The sequence below is a fragment of the Orycteropus afer genome, unplaced genomic scaffold, assembly GCF_000298275.1.
Source record: "Orycteropus afer afer isolate SDZICR_OR568_19922 unplaced genomic scaffold, OryAfe1.0 scaffold00104, whole genome shotgun sequence".
Lineage (NCBI taxonomy): Eukaryota > Metazoa > Chordata > Mammalia > Tubulidentata > Orycteropodidae > Orycteropus > Orycteropus afer.
Window position 1 is genome coordinate 2320748 of NW_006921691.1, and position 20294 is coordinate 2341041.

The 20294-nt window shown below is 39.9% G+C and overlaps 1 protein-coding gene across 1 annotated transcript in view; it reads left to right on the top strand.

The window, feature by feature from the left end:
• The window catches only part of PTCD2 (pentatricopeptide repeat domain 2), a 47673-nt gene that overhangs the window by 22534 nt on the left and 4845 nt on the right, over window positions 1–20294 (top strand). The window contains exons 5-9 of the mRNA XM_007943366.2: window positions 1165–1243; window positions 1674–1765; window positions 4118–4231; window positions 5859–5933; window positions 16450–16563. Of these exons, the coding sequence (XP_007941557.1) occupies window positions 1165–1243; window positions 1674–1765; window positions 4118–4231; window positions 5859–5933; window positions 16450–16563 (474 nt within the window). The remainder of the gene's footprint in view (window positions 1–1164; window positions 1244–1673; window positions 1766–4117; window positions 4232–5858; window positions 5934–16449; window positions 16564–20294) is intronic.

Sequence of the window (20294 nt, forward strand, 5' to 3'; positions counted from 1 at the left end):
GGCACATAACAACAACAACAACAACATCAGAACATTTAGAAGTTGTGACTCACACTATCTGTCTAATGGACAGCTGCTCTGGTGCTTCCCATCCCACTCAGAGTAAAACTCAGATCTCTTACTATGGTCTGTAGGGCCAGTTACAATCTCTCATCCATGACCACTCTTCCATCTTGCTTGCTTCTCTCTGGACCTTCTTGTTTTTTCTCAGACATACCAAACTCATGGCCCTGCCTCAGGGCCTTTGCATCTGTTGTTCCCTCTGACTAGAATTCCTATACGCTCATCATTGAGCTTTTCTTCCTTATTTCATTCAGATTTCTTCTCAGCCTTCCCTGACTACCTTGCATCCATCTCTCTCCTTTTATTCTCTGTTTGTATTCTTCCTAGCCTTTATTGATACCTGAAAGTATATTTTTATTTTTTTCACTTGTTTTATTTACTTGTTCATAGTCTGATTATAAGCCCCACTAGAATATAAGGGCACGGTGTATGTCTTGTTCATTATCTCTTTACTCTCAGCACCTAGAATAGAGTCTAAGTTACATGTTTTCAAAAAAGAGCAAAGTTGGACAAGACATTTAATGGCATATTTGAATATCACATGGCATACATGCTATCATGACATAAAACATGTTAGGAAAAAAATGTTGAGAGCCACCATTTTAATCTACTCTTTCAAAAAGTGAATAAACAACTATATTATCTGTTTGCCCAAAGAGGATCTATTTGCATGAGACCCTCCTGTCTTAGTCCTCAAGTATATTTTTAGCTTCCATTTTATGTTAAGCATCTGGTTCCCAAGCTCCAGGACTAGCTCTGCCAGGGTGAAGTGGCTTGTTCCTTTTCTCCTTAGCGTAACAGAGCCACATTTCATGAAGATGTTCTTTGCTGTATTTCTGAAGCCCAGAGATATCTCACCATGTCTCTTGCCTCATGTTCAGTATACTCATTCCCAAAGGCATGGCAGCCAAGAAAGTGGACAGCATTTAACTTTTTTTGAAAAAAAAAAAAAAAATTCTTGCTATATCATAGATTTATTAGTGAATTCAGAAGGCCAAATGAATAAGGTGTTCAAAAAAATAAATCCTGCATATGTCAGTTGCTATGTATCACCTTAATAGTTACAACTTTTAACCAAGCTATGCTGTTTCTCTTCACTAGAGTTTACAAGGCTTCTTTTCAGACTGCACATCATTCAATATTTTGATGGACATGTTATTTATCAAAGGCAAATATAAAAGTAAGTACTACAGTGCATATTTGTTAGAAATTCTCCTATCTTTGCTGACATAATAATTAGGAAGAAAGAAAAATGAGCCATAAAGAAACATTCCTTATATTTCTGATGAGTGGCTGAGTTATAGAGACCTCATTCTTTAAGTGTGAAAACATGATTGCATTGTATGACAAGCCTTAAACTAAACATGCCAGATTTTGCTTGGGCTGGAATTATAGGAGCTTTTAAAATATTAGTTCATGTGCATGATCTGAATATTTATTTTGAAATTTAGTTAATGACTAAACAACTTTGACAAATAGCTTTTATTGTGCCGAAATACACTTCGTAGTTGATGGTACCGAGCAGATTAGAACTCTGGGGCCAGCAATAGAGGACTCTGAACTTGCTCCAGCTTATTTAATGCTGCCAACCCATTCCTGACTTTTGGCAGGTGCATTGGAAGTACTGATAGAAATGAAAAACCAAGATGTGAAATTCAGCAAAGATACCTATGTCCTTGCTTTTGCAATTTGCTACAAACTGGTAAGACTATGGCCTCTTAACTTTCAGAGCATTGTGGGTAGTGTTTGAGACAGAATTTTTTTTCCCCTCTACAAATAAAATTGAGTTACTGTAAGATCTGTTTTCCATCTGTTGTAAATGTTTTAATTTTAAATGCATTCATTTTTAGAAAACTTAAGTTAGCCATGTCAGACGGTTTTGTCATGGGAAAAGCGATTTTGTATTCTTGTACAAAATTTCCAGATAAATCTGGAAATATAGATAAGGAGAATAAGAGGAAGTATGTTAGGTTTAAGCTCTTCTTAGAGTCATCTGGCTACTGAGCTCATGCTGTGCTCTACTAGACCAGTCTGCCTGGTTGTCCTGTCCCCAGGGAAATCTCACCATCCTTTAGTGGCAAACTTGAGGGCCACCTTGTACTCATCTGTAAAGTTTTCCATGATCTCCTAAACTGGAAGTAAAATCTGCCTCCCCTCAAACATCCCTCCATTGTGCTGTACTGGTATCACATACATGGCGCTTAGAACACTGATGGTATACTGAGTACATGCACGTGTCATCCCTCTCACTAGAGTGTAAGCTCCTTGAGGCACCTTTGTATCCCAGCACCTAACGCAGTACTGGGTGCTGGATCATTCTTTAATATCATGTTTGTTACATTGAAATAAGCTATTAGAGGCCAGAGACCATTACTTAATGCGTTATAGTGAAAAGAAAACTGGACTGGAAATTGGGAAACTTGGGGTCTAGTTTCAAATGTAGCATTAACTGGCTTATATAGCTTTGAACTTGCCACTTATCTTAGGTAAGTGACATTTGTAGAATGACAAGGTGAGATTGAGGGGTCTTTTTTCTGTAACAGGCCAGATAATTAATATCTTAAGCTTTGAGTGCCACATATAGTCTCTGCTATCTATGGTCTCTGTCACATATTCTTCTTTGTTTTTGTTTTTATAAGTCTTTAAAAATATAAAAACCGTTTGTAGACCTGGGCTGATTGTGGCCTGAGGACCAAAGTCAGCATGGCATTTTGTGATTCTGTGAAATAGAAGGCAAACAGAATAGCTCGTGAGCATCAGTTATTCAGCATTTGATGCCCAATTTTCTAGCCTGAAGCCCAAAGGCTGAAATGATGTATATCTACTTAGGGATACCTCCTTGAGTATACACTGAAGTGGAAAGAATTTAATTCTATTATGTAGGAAGGGCTAGAGGACTTTTCTTCCCTGTGCTGTGCCCAAGAGTAACTTGTTTTGCTCAGTGGAGACTGGAGTTGATAAATTGAGTTGGTCAGCCATCATAGATTCTAAGCCAATTCTGGGAACTGTCCTCTCTCATCAAATTCAGACTTTACTCTGAAGATTTGAATTGTGAGTCATGTCATGACAGATAAAAGCCTCGACACCAAGCTGGCATTGCTTTCATAAGCCTTCTCTACCTTCAGCATGCCCAGAGGAAAAGGATTTGGTTTTACCATTGCTGTCTTGCTGGTTTGCATTTCACCCATGCTCTTGGATTTTTTTCTTATTTAAGGTTTCCATTTTTATGGGATTCTTCATAATTTATGTTCAAATTGGTGTTCATATTTTCAACTATTTAGCTTATGGATTTGTTAAATTGGAAATCCCCCAGGAAACATTTCCTAGTGTGACTGAGCTTTACACTCCTGAATACACTCCTGAATACAGTAGCAGACTGACACTATACATTTTATATTATGGTACCTATGTATAGAAACTAGCCTGACCCTACAAAAAAGACCTTTATATTTTGTAGGTAAAAACTACCTGATCATAGAAAATTGACAGAGCTTATGAAAAATAAGGTTAATTTAGATTTAGCTGCTAATATATAGATAACTTGGTCTATTTGCAAATAATATACCCTCTCCTCACTTATCAACTGTCTCATCTGACATTTCACATTTATGACAATAGTAAAAAATCTACTATCCAACTATTTTTCCCATTAACAATGTATGTCTGGCAGTAACTAACACCTAGATGCAAAGCAAGAGCAATGCTGGCTGTTAAGGTTATGTGTCAACTTGACTAGGCCATGATTCCTAGTGGTTTGGCAGTTATGTAATGATGTAATTTGTCAGTTATGTAATGATATAGTCATTTTGTGATCTGATGTGGTCATTCTCCATTTTTGCATAATGCCAATTTTTGCATAATGACCTGGTCTTTGGAACCTAACCATTGTTGATAAGAAAGGAGAAAGTGTAGTCTCTATATAGGGCTTAATCTAAAGTGACTTGAGATAGGCTTCAGGAAGTTCTTGCAAAAGGAAGTCTGAAATGCTGAGCACTATTAATCATTTTATTAAATTTTTGGGTTCATGACTTTAAGCAATCCTGTCTTCTCACAGAACAGCCCTGAGTCATTTAAAATTTGTACTACATTAAGAGAAGAAGCCCTAATTAAAGGAGACGTTCTCTCCAGGAGAGCATCCTGTTTCGCTGTGGCATTAGCTCTGAATCAGGTAACTGTTTGGGTACACATGATTGGACAGGACTGTACTGCTTTCATTTGTTCTTGCTTTTATTATTTTTCCTTCTGACTTGAAGAAAAACTTGCCATGGAGAGACCAGTGCCTTTGATGTCATGGCAACCTACATCTATCCTTAAGCCTCCAAAGAATGCCTCCATATCTGGTTGAGGACCTAACATATTTTTCTATTTAGAAGGGGTAGGATAAGATACTAAGTAGAACTGTGAGAGAAATTTCTCAAGTAACCAAACTGAAAATTGCAGATGATCAGTTTAATATTAATGTTTTTGGAGAGCAATATAATATGAATGCTCTCCAAAGCTGAATTCCCCTCAGATGGATTAGTACTACTGGATCACCCCATTTTAGAAATGGGGTCTATCATGCTTCCATTAACTAGACCTGTGGTAGTTAACTTTGCGTGTCAACTTGGCTAGGCCTGGTTGAGTGGCTGGGCAGCTGGAAGTAGTATTCCCCCATGATGAGACTGGTAATCAATTCCATGGTGGAATCTACTGTGAGAAGCTGAGTAGCTGCCTTAGGGATGTGGTCTGCTTCCTGTAGATAAGAGAAGCCTTGGGCAACAGTCTCTAGCTTATGGCATGCTTGAACCCTGCATGTAGCCGTGTCGTTGTTCAGCAGTCTGCCATGCTTTGCCGACTTTGGGATTTTCAGTGGGCTTGAATTAATGGCCTACCATGTGGTTTGGTAACATTGGGACTGTGCCTTTTTACTTGTCAACCTTGGACTTGTCAGTCTTAGCAGCCAGTAGTTGTCTGAGTGAAGAAAAGCCTCCAGCTTCAGTGGGCCAGGAGCAGGAGACAGAGCTGAAGCCCAACGTTGAGGGGCTTTCACCCAGCCCCTAGAGCCTGGCACTTTGAACTCAGACTTAAAGCCTCCAAAACTGTAAGAGAATAAACTCCTGTTTCTTCAAGCCATCCCATTTGTGGTATATTCTTGTCAGAGCGGCACTAGAGGTAACCAAAACAAGACCCAAATACTCTTATTTGGAAGAAGCCTTAATGATCATTTAGCCTAATCCCTCTCACTGGCCAGATTGAGGCATCTGAAGTCCAGAGAGAAGAGAGGAGGTCTTCCTTGAGGACACACCTCAGTGAAGGACAGTGTGAGAGCCACAACACTCGAACACCCCTTCCTTGGAGAGACTCTGCTCAGAGCTGCCCTTTCCGAGGCCTAAGAAAATGTGAAAGACTTCACATGCTGCATTGTTAATGTTTTGGCAATGCTTCTTGCTCTTCTCTGGTTGGAGGTTTTTAGTCATGTCAAACACAGGGTTTACATTTCTACTTCTCATTCTTGATTTGCTTGTTTATTTGTTTTTTGAGCTGATTCCAATGGGAAAAAGAGAAATGCCAACTTTATGCCTTTATCTTAAAAACTGGACTCAGGCAGGTTCTTAAAACATACAATTATATGCCCTCGGGTGAAACGTTTTATGGAATGTTCATTTTGAAATACCAAGAAAACATCATTTTCTTTGTGAACTTCAGCCTCCTAGGGACCCATGAACAGGAATTTCCTGACTTCTTTCTGGGATCCTTATAATAGCAGACTAATGTTCATGTGATTTAGGCTATGACTTTTTTTTCCCTTCCAGAACCAAGTGGCAAAAGCTATGTCCATTTTTTCTCGAATCATGAATCCAGAAAGCATAACCTGCATTAATTTAAATGTAAGTAACTTTTTTATGGTTTAAACTAAGGTTTGAAATGTAATAAAATGATAACTAGACTTTTTGTCTGGGTGAGCAGTGAGTTTTGATCTCTCAAGGTCTTCATTCAGTTTGAATGAGCTCCTCTATGTGAAAGTTACATTGTAGGCTCTGTGAGTAGAATCAGTGCAACTTATGCTTCCAGGATTTATAAATTGATGGAAAAGGTCGATATGTTCAGATCTCGGACATGGCTAAATATATATATGTTTAAATAGAGCTACAGAGAGCTGGAAATGTAGAGGCAGAGGAGACAATGGAGGTGGACTCTCCGGTCTCTTTACTGGACCTTGAGAGAAAGCTGTGTACTCGTTGTATGCCACTGCCATCACCTAACTCACAGGTCATTGAGATTAATGAGTCAATATGCCTCAGGTGCATAAGGTAGAGCCTGACACATGGTAAGCTCTCAAGAAGTATTAGAGCTATTTTTAATCCTTACTTTGTTCCTACTCTACCATGGTCTTTCTGCTCCATTGACTGAGAGCTTATCTGAGCCACCTGTGTCACTTGTTTGGGGCCTTGTTTTCTGGGTCAGCAAGGGAGCTGCACTCAAACAGATAAGACATGCAAAACCTTAATCTCTAAAACTATAAACAACAAAAAAAAAATGAAAAATTCCTTACAGAGTCACGGGATTTATCCTAATAAAGTTCAGAGCATATGCTATTACCACTCCCAGTTTTTGAGCAGTAACCTGTGCTTTCCTAGACTGATAAAAAAAAAAAGACTGTCTTTTCATTAAAGACACCACAGCTGCCACTCAGCCACCCCCAATTCAGGCTCTGCTTGTTGTGGAGGGTTACAGAAGCAAAGCCCCTAACTTTTAAGAACTTGCAGTTTCCTGAAACTGACAAGAGATCAAGATGAAGAAAACACTTCCAAAAGAGCAGAATTGTATAAACATCAGCGTGAGGTGAACTAGGAGAGTAGGTCACAGCTGATGCAGTATTTCAGGGATGGGAATGAAGGGAAAGACGGAGCTGGTCAGCAGGAGTAAATGGAGGAGATCTTAGGGAGGAAATCACTGTTGTGCAGAGTTCTGAAGGATGATAGGGCTGTGAGAGATGGGATGGAGGTGAGAGGGCATTTTTGAGGGATTGATTTTGGTGAAGGTTCAGTTTAAAGTTCTATTGAATGTAAGCTCTTAATCTTAACCACTTCTTACTAGCTCTGTATCCTTAGGCAAGTTGCTTACCTAACCTCTATTGACCTTAGTTTCCTTTTATCTGAAACAGTGGTAGAAATAGAACTGTACTCATTCTTTTGTTGTGAGAATTGAAAGAAACAATACATATGAAGTAGTTAGCACAGTACCTGGTATGTAGTCAAGGTTCAAAGAAAGCTTGCTAGCACTCATCGTATTTGTTTGAAATGAGGTGTGTTAAGTGAAAATTAATAGTCATTTGTAACAAATCCTAGAATCCGGTGAAATAGAAATTAGGTGTATCTCCAAGCTTCTGAAAAAGAATAGTAACACATAAAAGATAATGATGATTTTCAGTTCTGCCCATAGTGGTTATCCTCAAATGTCACCCCCAGACCAATGCTCAGCGGACAATAAGAGAGAAAGGTATAGAACTAGGAACTTTTAAGAGAAGGACTAGGTAAGGCTTTTAGGTAAACTTTGGAGAACAAAGTTGGGCAGGTAATCTGAGATCAGAAAACCTTATATTTGACCTAACATTTACTTTTCAAAATGCTTTCACATGAGGAGAAGAGGAACCAAGGGAACTAAGATGGAAACAGTGATAACAGACCTCCTAGAAAAAAAAGATATAGACTAGAAGGGAAAGATCCTAAACTTTATTGTACACTCAACACTAGAAAAATATCCAAAAGAGATTTTGCAGTTTGCAAAGGGCATGGCCTGCATGGGGAGAGTGTCAGAGCTGTCAGTTAAGACCTCATCTGTGTAAAGCTTGGAATGAATCTGATATGAGCTGATGAATGCTGCAAAGAAAGGAGTGTAAGACGACCCAAGAATGAACATAGAAGGCATTAATGGGGAGGTAGAGGAAGCAAGAAGAATAGACAGGGAAAGAGCAGCACCAGTGGATAGGCATTGAGAGGGCTGCCGGCCTTACCTGTCATAGCTGCCGCGGAAAGCTACTGTTCTGAGTCTGAAGGACCTGGCACCATGCAGGCAGAAGGGATTAGGCAGAAACTGCATATCAGAGCAGGTGGGTCAGCACAAAGACTCTCAGGCTAACTCAGATCTGGGAGCCCAGGGTCCAGAAGTTCAGGTCATTTAAGTCAGTGATACTGGTAAACTGAACAGAATAGTAAGCCTGGTCTTATGGTAGACACCATATGGCTTTTGTCTTCTCTGCTTCCTATTAGATATAACTGCTCTGGGTATATAAATGCTTGAGAGGGGGAAGAAAAAGGAGGGAGGAGAGAGAAGAGGAAGGGGGGAGGAGGGGAAGAGAAAAGGAAGGGGAGAGAGGGGAGAGGGAGTAGCCTGCCTGCATCAGTTTCATGATTGGACAGAAGTAGAATTGGTGGGATTAGCAAGAGGTTCTTCTACTAAAGGAGCCCTGGTGGCTAAGCCCTCAGCTGCTAACCAAAAGGTTGGCGGTTCCAACCTACCAACCACTCTGCAGGAGAAAGATGAGGCAGTCTGCTCTCATAAAGATTACAGCCCTGGAAACGCTATGGGGCAGTTCTATTGTGTTCTGTAGGGTCACTATGAGTCACAGTCTATTCATCGGCCATGGGTTTTTGTTTTTCTTCCACTAAAGCTATCCAAGGGGTTCATTACATCATGTAGGAAAGAAATATGAGTGTGGTGAGAGATGTTTTATGTAGAATCATTAGTAGCCTTTCCTAGACTTGAAGTGAAGTCTTAAGGAGGGATCAATAAGGATTGGTGGTGAAATATTGAAGAGAGTTAAGATAGGTGGGATTTTAATTAAGCATTTAACTAAGGTACAGCACTAGGTACTTAACAATGGCTAGGTCATTTTATAAAACCCTGTCAGACTATTTCTCTACCTCATAGATGTGGAAAACTTAGGTTCAAAGGGTAAGCAAGTGACTCATGCTCTCATAGCTAATTAACGAGCAGAGTCAGATTGCTAACACAAACAAATCTGTTTGGCTCCAAATCCTAGGGATTTACCACCACTTCAGGTATGCAGATATGAGAAGCACTGTGCCTCCTCCATCCAAGACTGGAACTAGCTGCCCTTCCTGAATAATGAAAAGAATGCAGGACTGGATGTCAAAAAACATCATCTGTCCTTAATGCATGTATTCTACTTCCTTAGGCTAAAATTTCTCATCTATTTAAATCCTTGCCTACCTTTTACAGTTCCTGAGAGCATCTAGTAGGGATTCTTGTCAAATGAGGAAGCACTGTGTAGAGATAAAGTGGGACTGCTGAGAGTGACAGTGCCCTTGCACGGCAGGAGAATCCCAGAGGGGGTGGGAAGAGTGAGGTGGCGGCCTGGCAGGAGGACAGCTCCTCTCCTCTGAGAGCTGGAAAGGAAAGTCAGGAATAAGCATGTCGGAATGAGTATGTGTTGGGCAAGGACCAGGTAAGGAACTGTGCATTGATCTTGAATATGATTCAGCCTTTCCCTGAATTGGGTCACAGAATTATCCTCTGTCAGGAAACTTAGAGATAATTTTATCATTTAAAAATTCTCACTCTCAAGAAATTCTTCAGTTATCCAATCTAAATTTGTCATATTTCAATATAACCCTATTTCATCTTCCTCTGGGATGAAGAAAAAGAGATGATTGCCACTCTCAAGTTTAATAATCTTTCAGATTCTGGATGTCTGTTATTAGAGCAATTTTTATACATAAATGATTTAATGGAACCTCACTTCTCCAAGGCTGAGTCACCCACTTGGAATCCTTAAAGGCAATTTGTTAATTATCAGGAAATGGAAACCTGACAAAGAAGCGAGTAGACAGTCTGTTCTCTCAGTATTAGCAGCAATTAATAAAGTGTTTTTTTTGTGATCTACTTTAAAAATGAATGCCTCATACTAAAAGCTTTGGCTGCTGCCAATTGGAATTTGAACTTAACTAATTTTCCCCTTCTACTTAATTTTCTTTTCATCTAAATTGTTCCTGTGGCCAATGTGACCCAGAGGGCCTTATTTCCCATTTTCCCACCTAATAACTTGCTACATGCTGCCTTGATCTAGAAGCTGATCTCGTCCTGACATGCTCACGTCTACTCTGCCCTGTTAGTCTCAGTTTAAACCTATCAGTCTTGAAAGAATGCTGCTTAGTATCGAAAGATGAAAGCCCACTTTAAATCTGGCAGTAGCGGAGACTAGCACAGCTAAATTCCCACTGATCCTATTTGAACTTCGTCATTTCTATAGAAATCTGGCACATCTCCAGATGGAGAACCATTTTGAAATTGAATTTCTTCCACCCTTTCAGGGGAATTGACAAGTGGTTATTTTGCTACTTTTATTATCTATTTGTTAACACAGGTGAATATTTTAATGCTTCTTGTTCCTACTCACTAAGATCACCATAGCTCTGGTAGAGTAGTGCCTTAGGCACTTGACTGCTAACCAGAAGGCTGGTGGTTCAAATCCCCCAGCCACTCCTCAGAAGGAAGGTTGGGCAATCTACTTCCGTAGTGATACTGCCTCGGCAACCCAAGGAGTGGTCACTATGAGTTGGGTCCGACTCGACGGCACATAACAACAACAACAAGGTCACCATAAAGTTCTAGTTCATGCTGGGAGGTCTGCATTGCTGGCCAGGTAGGAAGAAGGAGACAAAGATCATTTCTCATAAATCCTTTTGTGACAGTGTTTCACCCATATGTATAAGAGTTACATTTGTTTGGGAGCAACATAGACAAAACAAAAACAAAAAAAAAGAGCCTGTATGAATTAGAGACTGTGCTTTTCTTCTGTGTAAACAACCAGTGGTGGTCAGTCCAGGTCTGGTGAGGCTTTCCATGATGTCTTCAGGGACACTGCCTCCTTCTGTATTTCCGCTCTGCCATCCTAAGCACATGACGTCCATCTATCACATCTGTGTTCCAGCAAGAAGTAGAAAGAATGGAAGAAGACAAAAAAAGTTCGTCCCTTTTAAAGATGCTTTCCCAAATGCCTCAGCCAACAACTTGTCCTTATGTGTTATTAGCCAAAACTTAGTCCCATGGTCACACCTTTCCACCCAGTTGCACAGAAACCTGAGGAATATAGTCAGTCAGTTCTGTACATCATATGACAGCAGTAATTAACATTAGGGAGTTCTGCTATCAAAAGAGAACAGGAGATTGGGTATTGGTTAAAAACGAAAAACCAAACTCATTGCCATCGAGTTGATTCCTACTCATAGCAACCCCCTTTGGGTTTCTGAGGCACTAAATCTTTACAGAAGTAGATTGCCCAGTCTTCTGGCTGGTAGGTTTGAACTGCCAACCTGATTAGCAGTCAAATGCCTTAGGCACTGTGCCACCAGCTATAACTCTGCCACGCTATGGTGTTGTTAGTTGATATCAAGCTTATTCTGACTCCTGGTGACCCCATATGACAGACTAGAACCACCTCATAGAGTTTGCAAGGTTATGACCTTTCAGAAGCAGATTGCCAGGACCTTTCTTCTTCTTTCTGAGTAGAGGTGCGTCTGGGTTGGTTCGAACCATCAACCTTTCAGCTCATAATCAAGTGCCTATGAGTCGGGGCCGACTTGACGGCACATAACAACAACAACAACAACAACTCTTGGTACCACCCAGCCACCTTGATGTGATATTCTACTTCAAATATAGAAAACTCATAAAGAAAATAAACAAATGCAAATTTCTGTACTTCTTTTAGGGCTTCTTTTGATCAGAGGTACCCAGTGATCTGTCCTCATTTCCTGAGGCATCCGAAGCTCTTGGGGGCAGGAAGTAGGTGATCTTTAAGTAGTTTTTCTTACCAGTTTTTCTCCTGCTCCTTGATAATGCAATTTCTCTAGCCTTTTGTTTGAAATTTGTGCTATAAAAGCAATGTGCTGTGCCCTGCTTTAGCTTTCCTTAACCACACTTGAGGCAGGCTGATAGCTTTGAACTTTCCCTTTTATGCCCTTCACCAATACGTGCCTCACCAATATTGCCTGCCATCAGTGTTCTTCCAGGTATTGGACCTCACTCTTAAAATCCCTTCTGAATTAGAGGTAGTCTCTGGAGACAGGGGGAGAAGTTGAGAAAACTTATCAAGAAAATTTTACATCTTCTGAGACCACATCACTAGAAGTAGTTTCTATCATGGGGCTCCAGGAGCTTTATTCTTATAAATTGCTAGGGGCCTCAATACTCCCCTCCTTTTCATATTGAGTACCTACTGGGTGCCAGTCACTGGAGATGTAGCAGTCAACAGGGCCGACTTGTCCTTGCCCTCGAGTGGAGAGACCAATTTGCTCAACTGAATTAGTATTGTTTATACCCTCCAACTGAGTAACTTCACTTCTAGAAATCGAATATAAGAAATTAGCTAGTTGTTTTAAAAATAGACACATTGATGGATAGAATAAAAAATGGTGTATTACCATTAAAAATGAAGTTTTTCCTAAAATGTCTCGGTGCTAGGAGAAAATGTTCATTGTATAATAATCAAAAGGATGAAATTTTGGGGAAAAATTATATATTTGGAAGATATTTTAGCAAATTATAAACAATGCTTGACATTACCTGGTAAATTTTGAGTTATTCTAATTTTTGCAATTATTTTCGTTAAGCCTCTTTATATTTTTCAAATATAGTGAACATTGGTAATCAGGAGGGAAATGCATTGTTGTTTGTGTGTGTGTGTGTGTGAGTGTTGTGCCTATCTGATGGAAAGTAGTCAGTGGTGTCATTTTCAAAAGCACAGTATGGGATCTAGTTTTGAAAGTTTCTGAAAACACATAGCACAAGTAGAAATGTCTCATTGAGATTTCAACCACCTTCCACTTTATGCCAGCACAACCTATGTGCCTGCAATTTCTTAACCCCGACCCTCCAAAAAAAATTTGTAAGGTACTATTTGCCCAATTATTCCCCGAGACTTGGAGGCTGCTTTTTGCTTGGATGTGGCTCTATATTAAGGCTGGACCCCGAGGTAGGTGGGCCTGGGGCTGCGGGCTGCTTTTTGCTTGGGGTGGCTTTTTAGTAAGGCTGGGAACTGAGGTAGGCGGGCCCAGGCTTGGAGACTGCTTTTCATTTTGGGGTGGAATGTATGAAGTATGAATCTACGAGAACTGGAAGTTGTCAAAAATGAAGTGGAACACATAAAGATCAATGTCTTAGGCATTAGTGAGCTGAAATGGACTGCTTTGGGCATTTTCAATCAGACAGCTATTTGATCTACTATGCCAGGAATGACAAATTGAAGAGGAATGGTGTGGCATTCACCATCACAAAGAGTATTTCAAAATATGTTCTGAAGTACAACACTGTCACTGATAGGATAATATCTATATACCTACAAGGAAGACCAGTTAATACTACTATTACTCAAATTTACGCACCAACCACCAAAGCCAAAGATGAGGAAATTGAAGACTTCTACCAACTTCTGCAGTCTGAAATTGACCAAACATGCAAGCAAGAGGTGTTGATTATCACTGGTGCCTGGAATGCAAAAGTTGGAAACAAAGAAGAGTTACCAGTAGTTGGAAAATATGGCCTTGGTGATAGAACTAATGCTGGAGGTCACATGATAGAATTTTGCAAGACCAATGACTTATTCATTGCAAATAACTTTTTCAACAACATAAGCAATTGCTATATACATAAACTTCACCAAATGGAATGGACAGAAATGAGATTGACTGCATCTGTGACAAGAGGCGATGGAGAAGTTTAATATTGTCAACCAGAGCAAGGCCAGGAGTGGATTGTGGAACAGACCATCAACTGCTCATATGCACATTCAAGGTGAAGTTGAAGACAATTAAAAGAAGTTCATGAGAGCCAAAATATGACCTTGATGATATCCCTCCTGAATTTAGAGACCATTTAAAGAATAGATTTGCTGCATTGAACACTAATGACCGAAAACCAGAGGAATTGTGGGATGACATCAATATCATCACCCATGAAGAAAGCAAGAGGTCATTAAAAAGACAGGAAAGGAAGAAAAGACCAAAATGGATGTCAGAAAAGACTCTGAAACTTGCCCTTGGGCAGAGAGTAGCTAAAGCAAATGGAAGAAATGACAAGATAGAATACCTGAACAGAAGATTTATAAGAGCAGCTCGAACAGACAAAGCCGATTACTGTAATGAAATGTGAAAAGACATGGAGATAGAAAACCAAAAGGGGAGAACACATTCACATTTCTCAAGCTGAAGGAACTAAAGAAAAGATTTAAGTCTTGAATTGCAATATTGACGATTTTTTGGGCAAAATATTGAATGCTGCAGGAAACATCAAAAGAAGATGGAAGGAATAAAGAGTCACTGTATCCAAAAGAATTGGTTAATGTGGCTCTATATTAAGGCTGGACCTATTTCAGGAGGTGGTATATTATCAAGAACCAATGGTACTGAAGGAAGAAGTTGAAGCTGCACTGAAGGAATTGGCAAAGAACAGGGCTCCAGGAATTGAAGGAATACCCATTGAGATGTGTCAACAAACAGATGCCACACTGGAGGCACTCACTGGGCTATGCCAAGAGAATTGGAAGAGAGCTACCTGGTCAACTGAGTGGAAGAGACCCATGTTTGTACCCATTCCAAAGGAAGGTGATCCCACAGAATGTGGAATGTATCGAACAATATTATTAATATCACATGCAAGTAAAATCTTACTAAAGATAATTCAAAAATGGTTGCAGTGGTATATTGACAAAGAACTTCCAGAAATGCAAGCTGGATTCAGAAGAGGATGTAGAATGAGGGATAGCATTGCTGATGTCAGATGGATCTTAGCGGAAAGCAGAGAATACCAGAAAGATCTTTACTTATGTTTTATTGACTATGCAAAAGCATTCAATTATGTGGATCATAACAAATTATAGAAAAATGGGAAATCCAGAACACTTGATTGTACTCATTAGGAACCTGTACATAGATCAGGAGGCTGTCATTCGAACAGAACAAGGGGACACTACATGGTTTAAAATTAAGAAGGAAGTGCGTCAAGGTTGTATCCTTTCAGCATATTTATTCAACTTGTATGCCGAGCAAATAATCTGAGACGCTAGATTATATGAAGAAGAACGCGGCATCTGGATTGGAGGAAGGCTTATTAACAACCTGAGATATGCAGATGGCACAACTTTGCTTGCTGAAAGTGAGGATGACTTGAAGCACTTACTGATAAAGATTAAAGACTACAGTCTGCAGTATGGATTATACCTCAATATAAAGAAAACAAAAATCCTCACAACAGAACCAATAAGCAGCATCACAATAAATGGAGAAAAGATTGAAGTTGTCAAAGACTTCATATTACTTGGTTCTACAATCAACACCTAGCCATCAAGACATCAAAAGATGTTTTGCACTGGCCAAACGACCTCTTTCAAGTGCTGAAGAGCAAAGATGTCTCCTTGAAGACTAAGGTGCGCCTAACCCAAGCCATGGTATTTTTCAGTCACCTCATATGCATTTGAGAGGTGGACAGTGAATAAGGAAGACCAAAGAAGATGCTTTTGAGTTGTAGTGTTGGAGAAGTATGCTAAGAGTACCATGGTCTGCTAAAAGGACTAACAAATCTGCCCTGGAAGAAGAGCAGCTGGAATGAATGCTCCTTGGAAGTGAGAATGGCTAGACTTTGTCTCACCTGCCTTGGTCATGTTGTCAGAAGGAACCATTCCTTGGAGAAGGAGATCATGCTTGTTGTCAGCGAAGAAGGGGCAAGCCCTCAATGAGATGGATTGACACAGTGGCTGCAACAATGGGCTCACGTATAGCAAGGATTGTGAGGCTGGCACAAGACCGAGCAGTGTTTCATTCTGCTGTGCATAGGGTCGCTATGTGTTGGAGACAACTCGGTGGCACTTAACAACAACAACGACAACTATTTGCCCCATAGCCAGTCTTAACGAGATTGTCTGATCATTATAACCTTCAAGCCTAAAGGAGATGGGGAGGAAGAACTGATACAAATGTTTGTTGGGTACCTCCTGTGTGCTGATATTTAATATTTATAATAATCTAAATAGATCTATAGGTATTTTTCCCATTTTACAAATGAGGAAATTGAAAATCAGAGATTAAGTACCTGGCACAGTCCCACAGCTTGTAGTGGCAGTGCAGGGATTCCAGCCCAAGTGTGCCAGATTCCAAAACCCATGCTCTTGCTCTCTTACCTTGCTTCCTCTAGTTAATTCTTAAGAAATTTTGGCTGGTGGACATACATTCAAGACATTGTTTGAACTTGTGCAAGCCTGTGAATTAGGAAATAGTGTCAAAGCAGGGTAGGTGCCTCTAAAATACAGACTTATCTAATGGGGTGCATTTCTCATCAGTGAAAATACTGGCTCACTCTTATATTTGATTATTTCTTCTTTTTATTCAGATAATTATCCATATCCACGCAAATATGTTGGAAACGCTGATGGCAATACTAAAGGATGCTGTAGAAGGAAATTTATCAAGTTTTGTGAAAAGACATGAGTTTTCAGAAGAAGTGGTGAGTATATGATTGCTGCCTCTCTTAGTTCTCTAGTGTTGCCATAATAGAAATACCACAAATGGATGGCTTGATAAATAGGAATTTATTCTCTTACAGTTTAGGAGGCTAGAAGTCCAAATTCAGAGTGCCAGCTCTAGGAGCTGGGTGAAGGCTCCTTGACCTTGGACGTCAGTTCTGCCTCTTGCTCCAGGCCCACTGGAGCTGGAGGAGACTCTTAACTCAGGCACCCACTAGCTTCTGAGGCTGACGAACCCAAGGTCGGCAGTAGAATGGCACAATCCTGAGATCAGCAGGCAACAAGGCAAACCTGGTTGAAGTCAAGAAACAATCCCAGGATTGACAGACACCATGGCAGGCCCATGAGATGAAGACTCAAATGCAGGATCCCGATGTGCCCAAAAGCTAGTGACCTTCCTTAAAACTTCTCCTTAAATACTGGAAGCAGGCCACACCCCAGATCTGCTCACAGCAGATTCCATCATGGAGGTGATTACAATCTCATCATGAGGAATAACCACATCCAGCTGCCCAGATAAGTTGACACAGAACCTTTACCACACTGCAGAAACCATTTAACAACCCCAAATAAAAATGGGCAAGAGATGTGGACAGAGTTCACTAAAAGAGAAATGGGAATGGCCCTTAACCATTTGAAAAGATGCTAGCCTTGCTAATATTAAGAAAAATGCCAACTACAACTACGCTGTGATATGATTTCTCATACCTTAGATTAGAAATCTTAGTAGAAATCTGAAAGTTTGACGACATAGTCTGTTGGTGAAGATCGGTACTACATCTTTTGTTGTTAGAGGAAATGCAGATTGGCATAGCCCCTGGGGAGAGGAATTTGGCAATATCTAAGAAAATTACAAATGCATTTACCCTTTGAACTAACCATCCTATTTCTCAGAATATATTTCAAAGATATACTAGCAAGAATGTAAGATATTGTATGTACAATGGGAGCTCTGGTGGTGTAGTACCTAAAGCACTTGACTGCTAACCAGAATGCTGGTGGTTCAAACCCACCAGCCACTCCTTGGAAAGAAGGTTAGGTAATCTACTTCCATAGTGATACTGCCTCGGAAACCCAAGGAGGGGTTGCTATGAGTCGCCATCACCACCACCACCACCACCTCCACCACCACCACGGGTACAATGGTATTTGTTGTAACCTGATTAGAAATATCAAAAGACTGGTAACAGCCTAAATTTCTATTCTTAGAGGACTAGTTGAAAAACCTGGGTTACATCCACACAAAGGACTGCTATGTAACTGTAAATAGAAATGGGGAATACCTACATATAATATGACAGCTTTTTCTCTAGATGGATTACTATAATATGGTATCAAGTGAAAAGAGCAAGATACAAAACAGTGTATATGGTATGCTTTAAGAAGGGATATAATACATCATACATACATGTTTATATTTTTTAAAAACAGTCAACTGATGGAAAAACTTAAAGTATTTGTGAGAGAGTAAGAGGTGAGGGATGGAAGCTATTTCTGTGACTGTATCTTCAAGATGCATTGGTAATTATTGATGATTGGAATGTGAAAGTTGGAAACAAAGAAGGATCGTTAGTTGCAATATGTGGCCTTGGTGATAGAAATGACATGGAGATCACATGATAGAGTTTTGCAAGACTGGTGACTTATTCATTGCAAATACCATTTTTCAACAATATAAATGGTGACTATACACATGAACCTCACTAGATTGATCTCACAAGAATCAAATTGACTACATCTGTGGAAGGAGACAATAAAAAAGCCCAATAACATCAGTCCAAGCAAGGCAGGGGCTGACTGTGGAACAGACCATCAATTGCTCCTATGCAAGTTCAAATTGAAGCTGAAGAAAATGAAAAGAAGTCCAGGAGAGCCAAAGTACAACCTTGAGTATATCTCATCACCTGAATTTAGAGACCATCTCAAGAATAGATTTGATGTATTAAATACTAATGACTGAAGACCAGGCAAGTTAAGAAATGACATCAAGGACATCATACATTAAGAAAGAAAAAGGTAATTGAAAATACAGGAAAGGAAAAGAAGACTCAACTGGATACCAGAAGAGACTGAAACTTGCGTGATGGAGTGAAAAATCTGAACAGGATACTTCAAAGGGCAGCTCAAAAAGACAAAGTGAACTATTATAATGAAATGTGCAAAGACCCGTTAGAGAACCAAAAGGGAAGAACATGGTCAGCATTTCTAAATCTGAAAGAACTGAAGAAATAATTCAAGCCTCAAGTTGCAATATTGAAGGATTCTCTGGGCAATAAATTGTACTACACAGGAAGCATTGAGAAAATACAACGAGTCACTGTACCAAAAAGAATTAACTGACATTCAACCATTTCAGGAGATAGAATATGATAAAGAACCAATGGTACTGAAGGTACTGATGAAAAACAGGCCTGTAGGAATTGATAAAATATCAGTTGAAATGTTTCAACAAACAGATGCAATACTGGAAATGCACACTCGCCTGTGCTAAGAAATTCACAAGATGGCTACTCGGCCTACTGACTAGTGGAGATCCATATCTGTGCCCATTTCAAAAAGGTGATCCAATGGAATGTGGAAATTATCTAGCTATCATTAATCACATGCAAGCAAAATTTTGCTGAAGATAATTAAAACACCATACATTGCAGCAGTACCTTGGCAGGGAAGTGCCAGAAATTCAAGCTGTATTCAGAAAAAAGACGTGTAATGAGGTATATCATTGCTGATGTCAGATGGATCTTAGCTGTAAGCAGAGAATACCAGGAAGAATTTACCTATGTTTTATCAACAATACAAAGGCATTCAACTATGTGGATCATAGAAAATAGTCTATTACATTTCAAAGCATGGGAATTCCAGTACTTTTAATGGTGCTCCTGCAGAGCCTATACATAGAGCAAGAGGCAGTTGTTTGAACAGAACAAGGGGATACTGCGTAGTGTAAAATCAGGAACATTGTGCTTCAGGGTTGTGTCCTTTCACCATACTTATTCAGTCTGTATGCTGAGCAAATAATCCAAGAAGCTACACTATGTGAAGAAGAATGTGGCATCGGGTTTGGAGGAAGACTCCTTTAAACAATGTGATATGCAAATGGTACAACCTTGCTTGCTAAAAGTGAAGAGGCCTTGAAACACTTACTGATGAAGATCAAAGACTACAGTCTTCTGTATGGATTGCACCTCAACATAAAGAAAACAAAAATCCTCACTACTGGACCAGTGAGCAACATCATGATAAATGGAGAAAAGATTGTAGTTGTTATGGATTTCATTTTGCTTGGATCCACAATCAACACCAATGGAAGCAGCAGTCAGAAAATGAAACGATACATTGCATTGGGCACATGTATAGAAAAAGACCTCTTGAAAGTGTTAAAAAGCAAAGATGTCACCTTGAGGAAGGTGCATCTGACCTAAGGCAGGGTGTTTTCATTTGCCTCAGGTACACGTGGAAGCTGGACAATGAATAAATACCTAAGTAGAACTGATTCATTTGAATTGTGATGTTGGCAAACAAGATCAAATATACCATGGACTGCCAGAAAAACAAACAAGTCTTGGAAGATGTCTTAGAAGTGAGGATGGTGAGACTTTGTCTCAGATTCTGTAGTTTTGTTTTCAGGAGGGACTAGTCCCTGGAGGGGAGCTGTGGTAGTGTAGTGCCTAAGGCACTTGCCTGCTAACCAGGAGGCTGGCGGTTCAAACCC